At 38.0% G+C, this 19855-nt stretch overlaps 1 protein-coding gene across 1 annotated transcript in view; it reads left to right on the top strand.

Annotated features, from left to right (window-relative positions):
• Nucleotides 1–19855, top strand: part of Efhc2 (EF-hand domain containing 2) — a 158913-nt gene that overhangs the window by 127884 nt on the left and 11174 nt on the right. The window contains exons 12-14 of the mRNA XM_038316581.1: nt 5355–5552; nt 6923–7015; nt 19482–19587. Coding sequence (XP_038172509.1) covers nt 5355–5552; nt 6923–7015; nt 19482–19587 — 397 coding nt within the window. The remainder of the gene's footprint in view (nt 1–5354; nt 5553–6922; nt 7016–19481; nt 19588–19855) is intronic.

The following is a 19855-nucleotide window of genomic DNA, read 5'->3' as shown; positions in this document are numbered from 1 at the left end:
AATTGGCCTATTGCTCAGATTTATTAGTAACTAGCTCTTACAACTTAAATTATCCCATTTATTCATCTATATTTTGCCACGTGTGTTCATGGCATTACCTGTTCTCTAGTACATCTTGTTTCTCCATTGTCTCACTGGCATCTCTCCTGACTCTGTCCTTTGTCTCCCTGTATCTCTGTTTGAATTTCCCACCTGGCTCTATCCTGCCATGCTATAGGCCAAAGCAGCTTCTTTATTGACAAATAGTAATAAAACATATTCACAGCATACAGAGGGGCTATCCCACAGCAAGTTACAAAACCAGAATTGTGTCAATATCTTTTCTTTCTTTTTTTCTTTCTTCCTATTTTTCCTTTCCTTTCCTTTCCTTTCCTTTCCTTTCCTTTTCTTTTTGAGAGCTTCTCTGTGTAACAGTTCTGGCTATCCAGGAACTCTCTTTGTAGACCAGGATGGCTTTGAACTCACAGAATTCTACTTGTCTTTGCCTCCTGAGTGCTGGTATTAAAGACATGCAGCACCACTGCCTGGCTTTATTATTCTTTCTACTATTAACTAAACCACACTGTTATTAATACAATATTAAGCTATAGAAAATGTTACTGCTATGAGTGTAATACAGTGTTAGTAAAGACAAAGGTATTTTAACATTAAAATATTTAAAATAGTTAATATTAACCAGTGAGATAAAAAGTAATATAGTTAGTATGTGAGGTTTTTCTTTCTAAAGATTTTATTTATTTATTTATTTATTTATTTATTTATTTATTTTTGTAATTATGTCTGCTTGTGTGTGGGTTTGTGTGTAGTGCCCATGGAGGCCAGAAGAGGGTATCAGACTCCCGGGATCTGGAGTTACAGGCAGCTTATGTGTGGTAGGAGCTACATTTGGTTGCTCTGCAAGAGCAGTACATGTAACTGCTGAAATACCAAGTTGGTAGTTTTTAAAATAAGTATATTTTTATTTCTCCTCAGTGAATAGACAGGAAGTTCTAAGATGAGATGTTGGTATCAGGTCTCATTTTAGTTTCTCTGGAATTTTATGTGAGGACTCGCTGTGATTGGTGGAAATTAGACATTTGTTTCTCTTGTAAAGCCTAAGTGGAGTGTGCAGAAAATAGATTGGTGGCTCTTTAATAGGTTAAAAATGGATTACTATGTAGCTAAGGCATTGCATTCCTGAGTACATGTATCCCCTCCAAGATGAAACCAGGTGCCCAGGTTGTCATGGTGACATATATCCAATACTTAAGAGACTGAGGTAGCAGGAATAGCATGAGTTAGATACTAGCATGAACTACAAGTAGATTCAAGACTAGCCTGGATTAAATAGCCAAACTCTATCTCAAAGAAAGTAAGACAAAACAAAAAAAGGTATTCAAACAAAACCTTGTACGTAAATATTAATGACAGCACTGTTTATAATAGCAAACCATGGTAGCAGTCTAGATATCCATGATTACATATAAGAAAAATATAGTATATTTACACATCATATTATACCATAAAAAATCAAGTACTTAAACATGGATGAACATTGTGTTACTCGAGATAACCCAATAACAAAAAGACCACAGATGATTCCATTTATATGAATATGAAATTGAGAAATCTGAAAAGACTGAAAACACATTGGAAGCTACCATGTAGGGGAGAAGGCTGGTGGGAGGAACGAAAGGAGAATAGCTATTTAATGGGTTTGGTGTTCTTTGGGGTGATCTAATGTTTTGTATCTAGGGAAAAGTAGTAGTTGTATAGCATTATCACCTCCTAAATGTCAGCAATGGCAAGATTCATGCTGTTTATACTGTACCATGATTAAAAAAATAGAATGTCCTACTTTTGCAAAGATTTCCTAATTTTTCTTGTGAAGTTTGTTGAAGTTTGTCAAGATGATTCAAATCCTAAAGAACATGAGAAATGCAGGGCAAAACAGTAGCAGCTACCATTTGGATGTCTGAGTGGTGAGGCTTGGGCTTCTGGGTGGAGATCCTAGGGTGAAGACCCACCCCTCACTTACAGCAGCCACAAAGGCCTACTGCAGGGCTCTGGGACTGGGCCTCTGTTTCTACTGTGGAGTGGCTTGGTTGTGACACCTTTACATAAAGTCATGAAATGTTGTGGCATACTGAGCTTTTTAAAGCAAGCATAGAGGGAAACCAACAGAAATAATTTTGTGTTGCAGTGAAGCCAGAATAATTTCAGTTTATGCAATAAAAAAGGAAATAAACTTTTATGATCTGGAGGTGCTATAATAAGTTTAGTTAAAGGTGTGTAGAAAATTTCTAGCTACTGCTGTGCATATTCTTCTTTCTTTCCTCCCTTCCCTTCCCTTCCCTTCCCTTCCCTTCCCTTCCCTTCCCTTCTTCCCTTTCCTCCCTCTCTCCCTCCCTCCCTCCCGCCGTCCCTCCCTCCCTTCCTTCCTTCCTTCCTGTTGTGGTAGTATGCCACTTACTCCTCTTCATGCTGTGTTTTACTTTCAAATACTTTGAATTTCAGGTAATGAAAGGAATATTTTCTTATTGCACAAACTCAGAAAATTTTAAAATATATTTTATAAAAAGGAAGAAATACAAGATAATGTCCTTGAAGTTTTGGCATTTATGTGTTTTATAATTGTTGTTTTTCCCATTATTATATGTTAATCTAGATCTTGAGTTTTATTGGAATCATTTTATGCTTATCACAGAGCATCAGCAATAGTATCACTGCTACTAGTAATTATTAATGGTATTTCATTTTATGTGTGTCATTATTTCATTACTAGTGCAGGAGATGATCCAGGTCTCTCTTTGAAAACCGTGTCCCATGTTCAGTTGGGTCTCTGTCAAAGATGCTTAGTGACTCAGAGTTTCCAAAATTGTGTTAACTAATTTCAGTTTTCAAAACAGAGGTTAGTAAAATGTCTTAGTCCACTTTTCTGTTTCTATAACAAAATGCCTGGGACTTAGTAGTTTACAAAGAAGCATGTTTGGCTCAGACTTCAGGAGGCTGGGAAGTCTGAGAATGTGATGCTGCTATATTATTATTGTATCATGATATGACAGATGGGTTCATATCATGGCAGAGCAACTATGCTAGCTCAGGCTCTGTTCCTTCTTTTATGAAGCTACTAATGCCTTCTTGGTAGCCCATCCTCATGAGTTTATCTAACCCCAATCCCCTCTTCATATACCAGTAGCTTGAATTTGGAGATTTAAGTTTTCAACCCATGAATCTGCAAACAATAGAGTGGACTGCAAAGAGAAAAGACTGTACAAAGTCAGCTCGAGGCTGGAAATCATTGATAGAGTTCTTGCCTAGCATATGTAAGGAACTAGCTTTGATCACTAGCTCCACAGACATAAAGTTCAGCTCAAATCTCATGTCCTTCAAGGAAGTTTTTTTTAAGCCTCTCTTCTATCCATCCTATCCTCTGTGCTAGATGAAGAGTGCATAGTGTAGTACACAGAAACATAGGCTTTGAGGCTGGATGGTTGGGTTCACATTTGAGCTTTTGGAAAATTGATTGAATTCCTTAATATTTTGGTGCCTGCATATTCTCATCTGTAAAATGAGTACCAGCCTTTTAGATCAGGTGAGATAATCCATGCCAAAAGTATCTGTAACATAGGATCTGGCCTATAGGTAGTGTTCAGCAAATGGTAGAAGTTGTTATTACTATTACTTCATTCATTTGGTCTTGCTAGCTTGTGCTTTTGAGAGCTCATGTCATGCTTGGACAGCCTAACTGTAGTATAGAGTCAGAAAAATTCAGATGCCAGTGTGACTTTCATAGGGTTTCCCACAAGGTTATCCCTTGCCAATACTGATTGGCCTGAATTACTGACACTGATAGATCCTTTGTGTTGAATTTGGCCCTCAATAAAAATACAAAAGCAAAGCAGGAAAGCTCAATAGCCTAAGCTGTATATAAAATGAAGTTCATTTGGATAGGGGCAAGATCATGGATCCAGAATAGGCGATTCCTGATTAGGATAACCTGGCATTCATTCATTCATTCATTCATTCATTCATATATTATTATTCATATTCCCCCAGCCCCTCCCATGACTGTATGTGTGTGTTTGATATAGGGTCTCTCTATGTAGCCTAGGTTGGCTTTGAACCCCTAGCAGTTCTCCTGCCTCAGCCTCCCAAGCCTTCCAAATGCACCACCATACATAGCTTTCTGAGATCCCTAAATGATAGTGATAATGATCAGAAATAGTCAAAAGGACTAAAGGCCATTACTAATCTGAAAGATCCAACTATAGTAGAACAAATAAAATCTCATTTTCCCTTGTTTATTTGGGACTCTTGAGAACTGAATTATTTCCAGTAAGTCAATTTTCTTGTGGAAGTTTATTCATGTAACCACCATGACATTTTTCATTTTAATGATTTTGATGTAGGTTTTCCTAATGTAGGCTGCACAATTTATAGCTTTCATATAGATGATATATTGAAAATAGTACAGACAGTGTTTCAGACTTTGCATCATCATCATTAATATGTTGTTGTTTGGAGTTTTAGCACTGCCAAATAATCTCAGTGCTGTTTGTCTTCTAAGCACTCAGACAGCTGGACTCTTAAATGACTCTTTTAAGTTTTCTTCTCATCGCCAGGGTGTATCATTTTTTACTTTTGGCAACAGAAATGTGAACAACTGCTTTTCCTGTCCACAAAATATCCTTTTAGTTTATTGACTTGCAAATCCCATGCCCTGGCAAAACAGAAACCTAAGTCAGTTACTATTTTTTTTAAGGAAGACAAAGACATTAAACCAAGTCATTCACTTAGAGACAGGTGTTCTAACCTTCCAAGGACTTAACAATGAACTTCCTCATTGCAGAGTATTCTCAAGGTGGACGACATAGTATTTTATTTTTATACCGTGATGCTTATTATTTTCCATCCTAGCTTTGGTGTCTTCTTGCTGCTCTTAATTTAGGTATATGAATTCAGTTAAAGCAAACAATTGCTGGGTCTGGTAGCACAGGTCTGTAATCCTACCTAATTGGGAGCTGAGGCAGGAGAATCTCAAGTTCAAGGTCTGCCTGGGCTATATACGTAATTCAAGGCTACGCTAGGTAAATTAATGAGCCCCCCCCCCAATCTTGAAATAAGAATAATGATAACAGTAACAAGAGAATTAGCATTATAACCCAATGGTAAAGAGTTTGTCTCCCATGTGAGAGACCTGGATTCAATCCTTAGTGCTGGAAAATGAAGGAAAAGATATGAAAATAACTAACAATAATCTTTGTTCCCTGAGACACAATGACAGTTTTATAAAACAGAATTTGAACTTGCTTAATAGAGAGAAAATATTCTTCTATGCCATTTTGTGAGTGTTTTTTTACTTTATTTTGCAGAGAAATCCTGTTAAACATAACTAGGGGGAAGCTCATAGAACAGGAGTTCATAACCATTGCACGTCGCTACCAAGTGCCTATGATCATGGATCCCGACATAACTTACTTAATTGCACAAGCTCATGAAAAGTTCAAGAAAAATATGTATGAGAATTTCGATGTATTCATTCATAACTGTGTGTATGAAGACAGACAAAAGTAAGCTTAATTTTATTGATTCTAATAAATCATTTAAGTTTATGTGAACTTAAGTAGTAAAGGAATCTCTCATTTTCTGCAAATGAGAAAAAGAAAATTGACATGTTTCATCATACTGAACATTTTTAGCAAAAATTTCTTAAATCATAGGAGATGGGGAGGGATAGAGAAGATCTCTATCTTAAAAAGAATCGGCTGCCCTCTTGAATTTTCATTTGTTTCTAGGTGCTTTGACTAAAATAGAGTAAATGAAGATGGTACAGAGTTTAATAATGAGGTGTCATCTTTATTTTATTTTGGTACTAACTAGGATTATAAACTGTGGCTTTTGTAATACATAGGGCAAAAGACCTTGTAACTAAAATTTCTACAGATCTAGTAGGGGAGCTATTTCATCTTAAAACTAATGTAAGTCTGTATGATCTACTTCTAAAACAAAGCCCATATGTGTTCAGTTTCATTAGGTCATTTTAAAAACCTTTTCCTTTTGAAAAGGATTTTTATTTTATTTTATATGTACATGTATGTAGTTTTTCTGTGTGCATATGTATATCACTACAGTGTCTGTGGAGATCAGAGGAGGGTGCTGAATTCCTTGGAGCTGGAGTTCCAAGTGACTGTGAATCACTGGCATGGGTATTGGGAATCACTGGAAGAGGAGCAAGCACTTCTAACCACTGAGCCACCTCTCCGGCTCCAGATTATTTTTTATACACAGCTTGATATAGTGATCTTTATGTGTTTTGATTGTACATCTCAACACCTTTAATGTGAAGAAAGACCCCACTTTCCCTTTTGGGTTCTAATGTTGTGTGTACATGAAAGATTACTGTTTGGCTGAGAACACAGAAGAAATTTTCTTCTGTATAAAGTAACCTCTGGGCCTCCTGTAAAGAACATGACTTGATTCTGAGAAAATCAAAGCGAAGGCCCCAGTTGGGTTTGGGTCCAAGGAAAAGTCCATGAAAATACCCCCAAGTCATATTATACTTGTGTTGGAGGCTTTAAATGCCTGTCAAATTAGGGGATGTTTTCAAATATCAAAACCATTTTGACCAGTGGTCAAGAATGCAGATCAATTACTTAGAGCAACACTCATGGCTACAGATTTAATATGCTGTACTATCACCAAGCAGGAATTTGAATCTGAATCTTGAAAGGCTTTTCTAAGGACAGTCTGGTCACCCCTGAAGTGGAAAATATTGATGAAATGCAATATGATGACTGTTTTCTTTACCTTCAATTCCAAAGCCAGTTTTTCATACTTCCATTTTAGGATAGATCTCCTTTGTATTTTCCTTTCTATAGCATGCAACTGTTGTTAACAGGACAAATAACACAAAAATCCCATTTGCTTTCTTTAAATACAGAAAAGGTGTGTTACCCACCAAAGACATCAAAAGGATGTGCAAATCCTCCAGGTTACCTTTGAGTGATGACCTTCTAGATAGCTTACTGTCTAGGTAAGTGGGAAGTCACCATTTGAGGGAGTCTGCTCTTCATGGTTTTATTTGGGGGACTAGCTTTATTTTGACTATTTATTTAAAACATGCTATAATTATTTATAAAAGTTATTTTTACATGTATTATATCAAGCAAAAGTATTGCCTTTGCAAAATTCTTATTGGATCCATTTCTCTACTAAATAATTTTTACCGAAGAGTCCTTTGTGCTGAGAAGTACATGGTTGAACATATGAAACAAATAAAATATACTGATAAATTTCTTTAGGATAGACCTGCACATTTAAATCAAAGAAACTCAACAGCAGGAGAAATGAGAATCAGAGGGCAAGCTGTTTTTTTTTTTTTTTTGGTTGCTTTGTATAGGGTCATTTAATCATTGTTCTAATTACTGCAATCAAAAGTGGACATGATATACCAAAAAGGTCTGCACTAATCCTTGTAGACCTACTATCAGCTAATAGTCCTAGAGAGTCCATCCTGTGCCAAACAGTCCCTGTGCCAAACAGTCCCTGTGCTCTCCTTACCAAGGAGCTCATTTAACAAGCATACAGTCATGGGGTTATTAAATCTGTTCTGTAAGTATCATCTTTTTTAAAAATTCCTCTTTTTTCTGGCTGTCACCAGTATGGACAAACCTACTGAGGGTCCAAATGACTCCTAGGGAGTACCTCTGACTTACGGCACGAGCTTTGTCTTGCACAAGGAAGGCCTTTGAGCCCCAGTGACTGTCACTGGGGCAGTGGGTGCATATTTGTTTCATCTGGGTTTCCTTTCTTGTTCAGTTTGGGGGACTATCTTTGAGTATCTTTGGTTTACCCTTCAGTGTTCTGATCACATCATTGATAACCCACTTCCTTGTAAGTATTATGAAAGGAAAACTTTGTTATGATTTTCATCTATTTAATTAATTCAATTCTTTTAATTCTTATAATACCTACTGTGAATTATTTTTCTTTTGGGCATTAATGTTAATATGCACGTGGGTTCCTGAGACAAAGTGAAACTTATAACTTTATTGGTTATGATATTTCCATAAAATTTAGGTCAGGCTTTTTCTAACAGTAGTGCCTGGTGGCTAAAGATAAGCACTATGAGAACCTAGGGTTATAAGCACTTGTTTGTCTCCTCCTCTAGAGCCAGGCAAAAAAGATGATGGCACCATGAAACACACCATCTATACTGTCACCCATATTTTGGTTATTTACATTTTCTATGCCTTAGTCTGAGTTCCCCTTGCCCTCTGACTTACATATCTTGATAATTCTGATATTTTTCTTTTGTGCCAGGTATGATATTTGTTCCATGTACACTGTTCCATGTACTTTTTGAGACCGTCTTAGAGTGGAAAGAACTATTACCTCTCCTATTTGTACACGAGATATTAAGGTTTAGAGAAAGATGGTGTTTAGCTCAAGGTCACAATATTCTAGAAGAAGATCTGTAACCTTACCATTGAATCTTGCAGTTTTCACACCCTCTTTCTAATAGTTTTGAATTATTGTCTACTAATCAGCATACTAGGATGCCTTGACAATTCTGCAGCATCCTTCCACTGCCTGCCCCTACACGTTCACGCTGCCCAATCTTGCCAGTTTGGGCACTCCACATTGTCTCTAACCATCTTTGAACTCACTTAAATCTGTACAATCTTATCCAAGGCAAAGCTCGACTTTCCCTTTCCTCTAAAAATGGATAACCAATTTACTTCCTCTGAGTTCTGAGGAGTCCCCGAGATAACGCATAGAAAGTACGTGGCCCAACACCTTCTCTGAGAACTAGAAGCAAGGCTGAACCAGAGGATCACAGTTCATATTGCGAACCTCAAAAACAAACTGAAAGGAGCCTGTGTCTTTTATGGAGGGAGCCCTGTTTGTGACAGTTGGATGCTTTTTGTACATTAAGCTGTCTTTTAGTCAGGAAGCTGCAGATCTTTATTAGATTATCTCTTGATCGGCTTGAGGATGAGTTCTTCTGGAAAGTTCAGTGATGTGGGAGCCTGGCCCTTGGAGGACTCAGAGTACTTACCCAATGCTAAGGCCACCAACCCATCATCCTCGCATTCTCTTAGCAGACTATTTTGTCTTTGCCTTTATGATTTGACATTAAATTTAAAAAGACTATTCTGCAACTTGTTTTGGAATCTGTCTCAATCTCTGTATGTCTGCCTCCAAGCCTGGCTTAGCTTTGAGGAGGTCATGCCTCTCTGCTGCTGAGCAGCCCATGTTCAGTCTTGCTTTGTCTGTAATTGTGCAGTGACCCTTCTCCATACTCAGGGGAAACTTCAGACTAATCAGATTAGAAAATGGCTCATTCCCATTCCCCTTTCCATCCAATGTGCCCTGCCATGATTTGGGTCACATGCTTGGTGTTTTGCGTCATCTCCGCAGATTCCTTTCAAAGACTGCCCTAATTCCTAATGGGCCCATCAGCCTGCAGCTTACATTTAGATTCTGCATTCTTATTGTTCCCCACAGACTGCACAGGGCTTTACAGAGCCTTGACAAGAGTCTCTGTCTGCACAGCCCTACTCATGGCACGCTAAACCAGATCCCACTTTGACGTCTGCAGTCTCCCATGGGAGGAAGGCATGGAGCTTGTTGTTTTCATTCGATGCACACTGTGCCCAGGGTAGGAGAAAGATTTACCTGCCTTATGATGAGGCTGAGTAGCTGTTGAGCTGTGTGCATTCAGATCACAAACTGAAAAGCACTATGGCTAAACGATAGGGTTCATCTTTCTACCTAGTGACAGTTAACCAGGCATTTTTCTTACCCCTCTGTTTGGTGGTAATATTTCTCTTCTGTTTCATTCCCTTTGTCCTTAGAACTCAGCCAGATTTTTTTTCCTTATTAGTACAACCTAAACTTCAATGTGGACTTTACAACAGTCTTCTCAGGCAGTTGCTTCAGGCCCTGCAGTTTGCGGTGTAAGAGCTGGTATGAATTCATCTTAGTCACCACCCTCGTTCATTTCACTAATGCGTAGAGTATTAGGTTTCAGCTGTGTGCAGTGGTGGCTAGTACCCGCTAATAACAGTGGTGATACTACCTTGTGAAGAGCATGGTAATAGCTGTATTTTACTTGATGGTGGGCATTAGTCATTATTTCACAAGTGCAGGCTTTGAGATACGAGGAGAGTCCCTGAAAACAGGTGCTCAAGGCCAAGGTGAATTTCAGAGTTGCAACTCTACATGATAGCCTAAACCTTGCTTCCATCCAAGCTCCTAGAGATAGGACTCTGGCACCTCATCTTTGAAGCCTTGGAAACTTGTTCTATGCTGCTTTGTCGAATATGTGTGGAACCCACCATACCTGACGCTAAAATCCGACTCAGCTGCTCCCTGGCTATGCAGTCTTCGCTTATTCAACCCCTGTGAATCTGTGTTTAGATGAGCATGTTTTGTAGTATTTTGCTTCTTAAAGCTCAAAAGATGGAGGGAAATCTGAGGTCACTCCATCTTGTGTTCCTTGTAGAACTAGAGAGTAAAAAGGTGGCCTTCTCTTATTCTGACCTTCTGAAACTCGATGGGGAATTCAAACTCAGTCTTAGCCCAGCAGCTCTGCCTCAAGCTAGTCTTTTATGGCTGGCTTTGGGTCCCATGGAATGCCTCAGAACTGGCCTCCCAAGAGAGCTGGTGCCTCATCCAGAAAGATCAGTTAAAATGGAAAAAGTTAACAGGGCTTTAAAATCGTCTCATTATGCTTTGCCCAGCCCTGCCCCCTCTAGGAGGCAGGCCTTAGCCTCATGCAGTTTTCCCCAGCAGTACCTAGCAGTGAGGCTGAAAGGCAAGCATTGAGCCATGTGGCTATTGTTTTGCAATGTTTTGTGTGTTTGTGAGGGTTTCATAGAGGAACACCTGCTTTCTCTTTGTTTCTCCTACTGCTCCCTTCCCTCTGTGCCTGTCACTCCTTCATCCTCATGGTGTTATACATGCATACCCAACTAGAGGCTTTCTGCAGGTTCAAATACAGGATGACTTGAGGTTAAAAAAAATGTGAAAGAATCCCACATCATTTGAGTCGATCAATAGAGAACTGACTATATGTGCAGGCGGTATTTGGCAGCTGCTCCTTACTTCACCAGGCACCCCTTTGCTGAACACAAAATTTCAGTGTAGAGACCTGGCTACTTAGAAGTAACCAGTTGCTTACTGTTAGCCTGAATGACGATGTCTCGTCAACTGCACTCCCACGTTGTCCAGGCCTTCTGTTTCCTTGTGTATCTGGTGTCACAGACTTCCACCAAGTGTTTCAGAGTAGATTTCCTGGATTCTGTGGTAATGAACGCAAACCAAGTGCAACTATGAGTCAAATTGGGGCTTCACTGCCCTTTTCTCCTATCTGGACCATTTCCTAAGCACTGAGGTAGCTAGTGCAGCAGAGAAGGTCAGGTTCCTCTTCAGCGCAATGCAGCCTCCACTAAGCCTTCTACCTCTGTGGAAGGTGGAACTAAAGCAGCACAGCATTATTCCCTGTGGCGGGGGGTGGCTGGCTTCTGCACTTTTGGAGCTATTCATCATTCTTGGGAAGGGGAGCATGAACATCAGTCAGATTATCCCATTAGACTCGCTTCTAAGAACTCCCACCTCGCAAGGCCTCAAGAAGCATGTTTGGGGCCATTATTATTTAGAGAGGAACCAGGGAGATTGCCTTCCCTCCCCCCTTTCTCCACAAACATGTCTCTTAGTTTGTGTAGGGAAGGAATTGGTGGCTTGCCGGAGCATCAAAGGGAAAGAAGAATTTATGGCGGCTTTAGGAAAACACTTTAGCACTGTGAGCTGGCACTTGAAAGTAAGAAGGCTGACTTTTTAACAAGCATAGAAACACTTAAAAGCCAGAATAAGCCTTGCCCTTTAGGGCAGTCACCCTGGAAGGCTGTGCACTGATTCCAACAATGTTGCCATAGAAAGTTCTTCTTTGGAATTGGCTTCAAAGCCCTTTCAAATGAGTTTCTTCCTGAGTGGCAAATCTTCATCCTTTGACTGTAGGATCAGAGTTTTAGCAAAAGCCAAATGTCCTTTGGTGAGGAGTGAAGTAGAAAGCTCAGGTGGAGAATCCAGACCATGTTTTGGATAGAAAGCCTGGTGTGTGACTGGAAATAAAATCTATTTTCTATAAGATTCAGAGGCTTTTCCAAAATACTTTCAAAAGATGTTTGAGTGTTATCAAGTGGTTTCATTAGTTATCAGGCAAAGATGTCTCCATGATGAGTGTACAGAATCAATAACTTTCAGGGGCAACATTTTGGTTCTGACTGACCGGCTTGGCCTTACTCCCCTGACATTCAAACCTTTCTCCATTTTGGAATTGTTTGTTTCCTGTCTCCTTCTCCAACCTGCTCTGCTTTTAAGGATGAAAGGGGCCTCATCTCTGGGTTTTCTCTTACATTTTTATACAACAAGCATGATAAATATTGAATGGAAGTATATACTATATTAACAAATGATGGGATGAAAAAAATCTCACCACATCAGTGGTCCAAGGAAGAAGCTATGTGCAGAAGTTAGGAGCAGGGAAAAACACTAAGAGACTAATGCCAAGTGAAGAGGATCCCAACTGGGAGTGTTTCTTTTTTTTTCTCCCAGGACTGTTACTCCTAAGTTTGCTACTGAGATAAGCCTGCTTTAGGGGTTCTACATCTGTTCTTAATCTCTTTAAATTTTTATTTGTATAAAACTGTTACATGCTTACAAAGTAACACATGCTCACAAAGTAACACAACGATTAATTTTTTTAAAAAAAAAACAGCACTCTCTGACTGCATTGGCAGCCAAGTTCAACCCTTCTAAATGCTTCTGAAATTAATAGAGCAGCATTCATACACCACTGTATTTCAATTTATTGAATTTATCAATAGTACCCACTAACCTACTTTTTTGATGATGACTGAGAAGTTAGCGTAATTGTCATTCTATTACTGTTTTTATTTCTGTATGTCCTGAGGATCTTCTCTTTACCCCTGGTGTACTGGAAGTTTATGGTAGGTCTTCATATATGTATGTTTACTACGTATACTCTCTTTTGAGCTCTTCTAGCTTTGAGACACTTTCCTTTGTTACTGATGAATTTTCTACTAATACTTTCCTCCATTCCTGCTATGAAGCCTTTAAGTCTATCAAATTTGGACATTTTGGATCCTCAGTTTTCACATTTTAATTGTGATTTTTTATTAAGTGATTCCTTTCATTTTATATTCCAACCTTTCTATAGAGTTGTCTTATTCCTATCATTTTTAATTCCAAGAACATGTTTTTAAGTCACATGTTCCTTTCTTGTAGTCTTTTGTTTTCTTTTCAGAAAGGGAATATATTTGCTTATTTCACATCTTGATATCTGCTTTCTGAACAGTTTTTGTTTCTCTGCTTCTTTTATTTTCTTTTGTCATCCTTTGACTTCTGTCCTTAATGTTGGATGTTTGGTGGGAACAGGGAATGCCTTGTTGGCAATGAGCTTCCTTGCAGAAATTAATTCCTTTAGCTTCATCTTCAATAGGAAACACCTAGAAATTTGAATCTGGACATTTTTTCAGAACCATTCTGAGTATTGAGAGAACCATCTTGTTTTCTGCTACAGTAAAAAGGATAGATTTGGAGAGGGAAGGAGTGTTTAAATTTGGTCATTGATGTTCTAGAAGTGGGGAAGGGGTAGGAAGGGAACTGATCATTTTTAAATCCAGAGTGTAATGTTCTCCATAATGCTCTACCTCCCAAGGACTGGTACTTCTTTAGCTTCTTTAGTTTCTTTGGAGCTAAATCATTTTCCTCTAGTGAATGCCTAAAGAAAGATACGCAGAGCTTTAACCACTTGTGCCTTCAACTAATCCTTGGTTTCAGTACCGCACCTTATTTCTGCTTGATTGATATATAGAGTGTTTATTCCCTCAGCCATTTGCAATTTGTGGGTCACTGAATATCTCGGCTCCCCTCCATGGTCACAAAGTGCTCAGCTTCCATTCCTCAGCTCTGCTAAGTCTGATATTAATCCAGGATCTGCTTTTCATCTTGCCCCACATTTTGAAATCCCTTTTTTGTTGTCTTCTCCCCCAGTCCCCAGCTGTCTTTGTCATTGTTGTATATATTTATATTCCTGTCTTTATTTCCTTATAGGTAAAAGGGGACACTTAGTATAAAAGGGGGAGAAGAAAAATGTTTTGATCCATCCTTATTCATTGACTACTTCCTAGGAACAAAATATTCTTCCCAGTAGTTTTAACCAGTCTTATCTCCTTAAATTGAAAGGTTATTTGTTCTTTCTTCCTTAAACCCTTTGGGATATTCCCACATACACAAAAGTCATCTGAGAAAGAACTAGAAAGGAAATCTTGGAGTATTTTACCACATTAGCTAACTCTGTCTTTAAGCCTGACTTTGGGACTTGGGAAAGATGAAGCTTTTCATTTCTTTACAGTTTTTTTTCATACATATCTGAGATGTGTACACTTTTATTTATTGACATTTTTATCCTTCTTATCATTTGATCAGAAATACTTTTCATAAATTTCCTTCTAAAAAGGTAAATAATTAGATGTATTGAATTTTACATACAAGGTTGGCAGGGAAGGAGGGGTGCAGTTAGGAGACAACCAGGAAGCATGAGCAAATATCAAAATTAGTTATGATAAAATCTAATAAGTCTTCCCATAGTAACTTCTAGAAATTTTTCTGACTGCCTGTGTAAATCCAGGGTAAATACAAATCCAGGCAAAGAACTTTAGCTAAGTTGTGCTTTGGAAAGATTTTCCTAACAGTTACTTGAATAGAAAGTACAACTGCCTTGCATTTCTGGGAGCCATCTTGACATGGTCAGGGAAGCAGAAGGCCGCAGACCTGAAATACCAGATGGAGAGAGTTTTAAGGTGACATTTGTGATCAGAGATGTCAGCAGGAGTCAAATTAAGTTGGTTCCTGTATACCCAGCTAAGGAGTTTAGATTGCATTCTGAGTCCAATGGGAATCCACTGGAGGATTCTAAGCAAGGAGGTAAGAGAATGGCTCTGTATTTTCTAATCAGCTCTTCAATGAAGGGTGAACTACTGAAACCTAAGAGCAGCAGGAGGAAGAGGCTCAGAATGGGAAAATGTTGCTATAGTCCCAGGGAGTGGTGAAGGTGGTTTAGATTAGAGAGTAGTGAATGAAATGGAGGGGTTAGGTAGATCTGTAATATGCTGAGGTAGTTTTAACTCACAGGACTGCTCAGTAGATTGTGTGTGAGGAGTGAAGTTGGAAGTCACCCTAGAGCTATTTAGTAAGGATATTGACTGGTTCTCAAATTAGTGAACTACTATGACTCTAAACTCTAGAATTGAATAAGTGCCCTCTGGAATTCATGTTGTAGAAATTTCTTGGCAATTATATTCTCTCTAAGAACAAATAGAAACAATTATTCTTTGGTGTTTTCATCCAGTTTTCTTCCAGTCTTGTGCTTTTAAAATATCATCTATATAGCAAATGACTCCCATATCTTAAATCTTCAAAGGGGCCTCCTCCTCTATCTTCAGACCCATTGTCTCTGTTTCTCATGTCTCATTAAAAAGTAGTGTATCTAGTCTGAGGCATGACTCAGCAGTTAAGAGTACTTGCTGATCTTCTAGAGGACCTGAGTTGGATTACCAGTATTCATGTTGGGGAGCTCACAACTGCTTTTATCTCTAGTTCCAGAGAATATAATGCACTCTTTGGGCCTCCATGGGTATACATATATGTATTATACCCTCACACAAGCAGACACATATACATGTGTGCATAAATAAATGTGGTTTTAAAAATAATCTTCTTTAAAAGTAGCATATTTAAAACTAAACTCTGGTTCTTGCCTCCCTCATGAAGCCCTGTCTAGCCAGTCGCGCAATTAGAAGACCTCAAATAATTTTCAAACTGACCTCCCTGTTGACAGAGGTTTCTGTCCTGCCCAGTCCCGCAGTCATTCAGTTTCAAAGAAATACATAGAGGTCTACATTAATCATAAACTGGATGGCATATTTGCTCAGGCTTGTTATTAACTTTTACATCCTACATTAACCCATAATTCTTGTCTGTGTCAGACACGTGGCCTGGTACCTTTTATCAGCGAGGCATTCTCATCTTGCTTCCACTGCTTCTGCATTACAACTGCAGACTGAGTCTTTCCTCTTTCCAGAATTCTCCTGTTCGTCGCCCTGCCTCTACTTCCTGCCTGGTCACCCCACATATACTTCCTGCCTGGCTCTGGCCTATTAGCATTTTATTAAAGCAATACAACTGATAAGTCTTTACAGGGTACAAGATCATTTTCCCACAGCACCTCCCCACCACCATTGTGCATGTGTGTATTTGGTATTTGTGTGTATGCTCTAAATATAGTGTGTGTGTGTGTGTGTGTGTGTGTGTGTGTGTGTGTGTGTGGTCTTTCGGGAAGCCTACATTCAAAGTGCATTCAAAATTGACAATTCCTCACCGTTACTACCTTTGTCTCAACCACCATCATTCCTATCTGAACTACTTGAAAGGGATCACAAACTACTTCTGCCACTTCTATGATGCTCCAGTATTTAACCCATATCAGTTAGATTGTTAGAATAAGCTTTAAATATATGTTAGGACCTGTTTTAGTCTTGTTAGGTTGCTACAAGAATATGCCATAGATTAAAACTACCTTTTACAATTCTGGTGGTTGAGAAATTAAAAAAAAAATAAAAGGAAACTGCCAACATATTGAATGTCTGGTTGACAGCCCTTATTTGTTTTTTGAATGGCTCATTTATGCTGTGCCCACACATGGCAGGAACAAGGAAGTTCTTTGGGGTCTCTTCCCTTCTATCGTATTTTCTTATTTATTTTCTGGTAGTTTGAGATAGGGTGCTACTATGTAGTCCAAGATGACCTCAAACTCCAAACTTTATCACTGTTATTTACCTTCCAAGTACTGAAATTACAGACATGCTACTGTGACATGCTGTAATGAACTTATTTCAGGAAGGCTTTGCCCTATGGTCTATTTACATCTCTCTTCCTAATATCATCATCTTGGTACTTAAGTTTCAGTGTATGAATTTGAAATGAACCTGTTCATTCAGAATGTTGCAGGTCCTATAAGTAAATTTTCTGTAGAATATAATCCAATAGCTCCTAAATTCCCTTAAAATGAAAGTCAAAGATTGTGTATGAGCTCCTCCTCTGACATCAGGCCCCACTCAGAATATTAAGAAATGTTTTCTTTAAGACTCTCTGCTAATGGAATGCTTCTCATCAAACATCTTTAGTTGAGTTTTAGTTGTTCCCCAGAAACATATACAAATAAAAGGCATAATGGTCCCTCAATCGACTATAAATATTCTCATAAACAAAGGATGGCCTTTAAAAGAGATGAAATGATGAGTGAGCCAAAATTCAAAGGATAAACAGTGGTAGGGGGCAACGTGTTAGACTTGTGTCCCAGAATTCTTGGCCAAAGGAAATGTATACAAAAGAATTACAGAATTCCATTTCCTGTGTTCTGATGACTCTGTTTATTCCACTCTGTTTAGATGGATGAAACCTATATTACTTCAGCTTGTAACATTTTGGGTGCTGTGAATTTTTATGAATTTGTAAATACTACTAATTGTTTTCTTAACACTTTTTAAAGAATAGAGGAATATCTTTTAACTAATTGTGCACATGTATTTTAAGAGTAAAATCCTGGAGCAGGGTGCTTGGAATGATATTTTTTCAATGCCTTTATCATTTCCCAAAATATTTGTATAAAGACATCAATAAATAATTTGCCTGAAAATTTGTTAGCATGTGGCCAAATTCAGGAAAATGGCTTAAGGTATTACATCAAGAAGTAGTTAGACCAGGTGGTGGTGGTACACGCCTTGAATCCCAGCAGTTGGGATGCACAGGCAGTTGGAACTCTGTGAGTTCAAGGCCAGCGTGATCTACAGAACAAGTTTCAGGACAACTAGGGCTGTTAGAAAGAGAAATCATGTATCAAAAAAAGTAGTTAGTTACTATTTGGGTCATTACAACAATTATGTTAAAATTATCATATCTTAGTGATCAAAATTCTGTTATGTAAAGTTGAGGATGAATTTAAACCAATATCCATAATTTAAGATTTAATAGATTTTTCCTAACTTTTATGATATAGGATAATCATTTGTTATTATTTGTTCCAAATAAAAAATAACTTGTTTTTTTATTATAAATTTAAATAAATTCAGATGATACAGATTAGTCATAATAAGGCCAAATAATCATTTGACTTTCTAGAGATGGTTTTCTTATTATATAACTGTATTGTTGCCATTTTCTATTGTTTTAGATAAATATAAACCTAAAGTCGAATCAGGACTGTACTTATGGGACTAGAAAGATGGCTAAGTGATTAGAAGTATGTATGTAGCATTCTTGCTACTGAGTTTGCTTCCCAACACACACACATCAGGCAGGTCACAGCTGCCTGTGACTTTAGCTCTAGGGGACCTGACACCCTCTTCTGAGTTTTATGGATATGGCACTCACATACACATACCCCCCCCCCCACACACAATTATAAATAATAAAAACAAAATAAAAATCTTTTTAACAAATTGAACATACTATTTTATAACCTTCTTTACACTCTATGTCAAGAACATATTTCTATCACTTCTAATATGGATCTAAATAACCTCTTTTAATAGCCACTTAATAAGTGACAATGATGCCTTTTACTTTTCTTAAAAATATACTACTAGATAAAAATCAATCCAGGCTTATATTAATGATGTGGGATTCTCCTTTGTATGCTGTGAATATGTTTTATTACCATTGGTTATTAAAGAAGCTGCTTTGATCTATGGTAGGGCAGAGTAGAGCTAGACAGGAAAACTAAACCTCATGCAGGGAAAAAGAAAGCAGAGTTAGGCAGATGCCATGTAGCTAGCTGCCAAAGGAGACAGATACCAGAACCTTACTGGTAGGACTCAGCCTCATGGTGATACACAGATTAATAGAAATGATTTAATTTAAGATATAAGAGCTAGCTAGGAATACGCCTAAGCTGTTGGCCAAACGGTGTTGTAATTAATATAGCTTTTGTGTGATTATTCGGATCTGGGTAGCCAGGAAACAAACGAGCAGTCTTCAATTACATCTTAAACATTTAAATGACATGTAATTTAGGAACTGCAAGGGCACTTTTTTATTGATATGTATCAAACACTAAAATACAAAGACCTTCAAATATTCTGAATAAAAGGTGGTAGTGGTCTTAGCTACCAAACAAATTTTGGTAGCTACATCAAATATTTATTGAACTTCTACCAACCCCTGGAAAATTAGATAGGTGAGATTTCCTGCTTTCAAAGAATTTCTATTCTGAGAGGATCTAAAGTAGAAGTAGTAAGAAATGATGATAGCATCAGCTACTGAAGCATACAGGATAATAAGTTTTAAGGTACAATGTAAGCTGGAATTGTAGTTCTGAATTCTTTAAATTTAGTCAAATTATATGCTTCCAGGTTTGAAGACAAAGACCAACAAATCAATTATGGGTTATTTTTCTCTGTCCTGAACTGGAGAATGAATCCAACACCTGAAATACAATCCCCACCATACCTTAAAGAGGTAAATTTTATGCTTGCTTTAGAAATCAGCTTTGTATACCTCCCTTATATTTTTAAAATCTTGTGTCTTTAATTTCCAGTGGAATGTAGCAACATCATTGTTTTTGGAAAAAGTATAATCTGGGAATTTCTTTTTTTTTTCTCATGGTTTATTTTTTTTTATATTTAAAAATTTCCATCTCCTTCCCTCCTCCTCCCCCCTCCCTCCCCTCCTCCTCCCCCTTCCCTCCCCTAATCTGGGAATTTCTGTTGAAGGCTAACTCACTTTC

This window comes from Arvicola amphibius, chromosome X, assembly GCF_903992535.2.
Source record: "Arvicola amphibius chromosome X, mArvAmp1.2, whole genome shotgun sequence".
Classification (NCBI taxonomy): Eukaryota; Metazoa; Chordata; class Mammalia; order Rodentia; family Cricetidae; genus Arvicola; species Arvicola amphibius.
The sequence above is the reverse complement of the archived record's forward strand: the minus strand, read 5'-3'. Positions and strand labels throughout refer to the sequence as shown.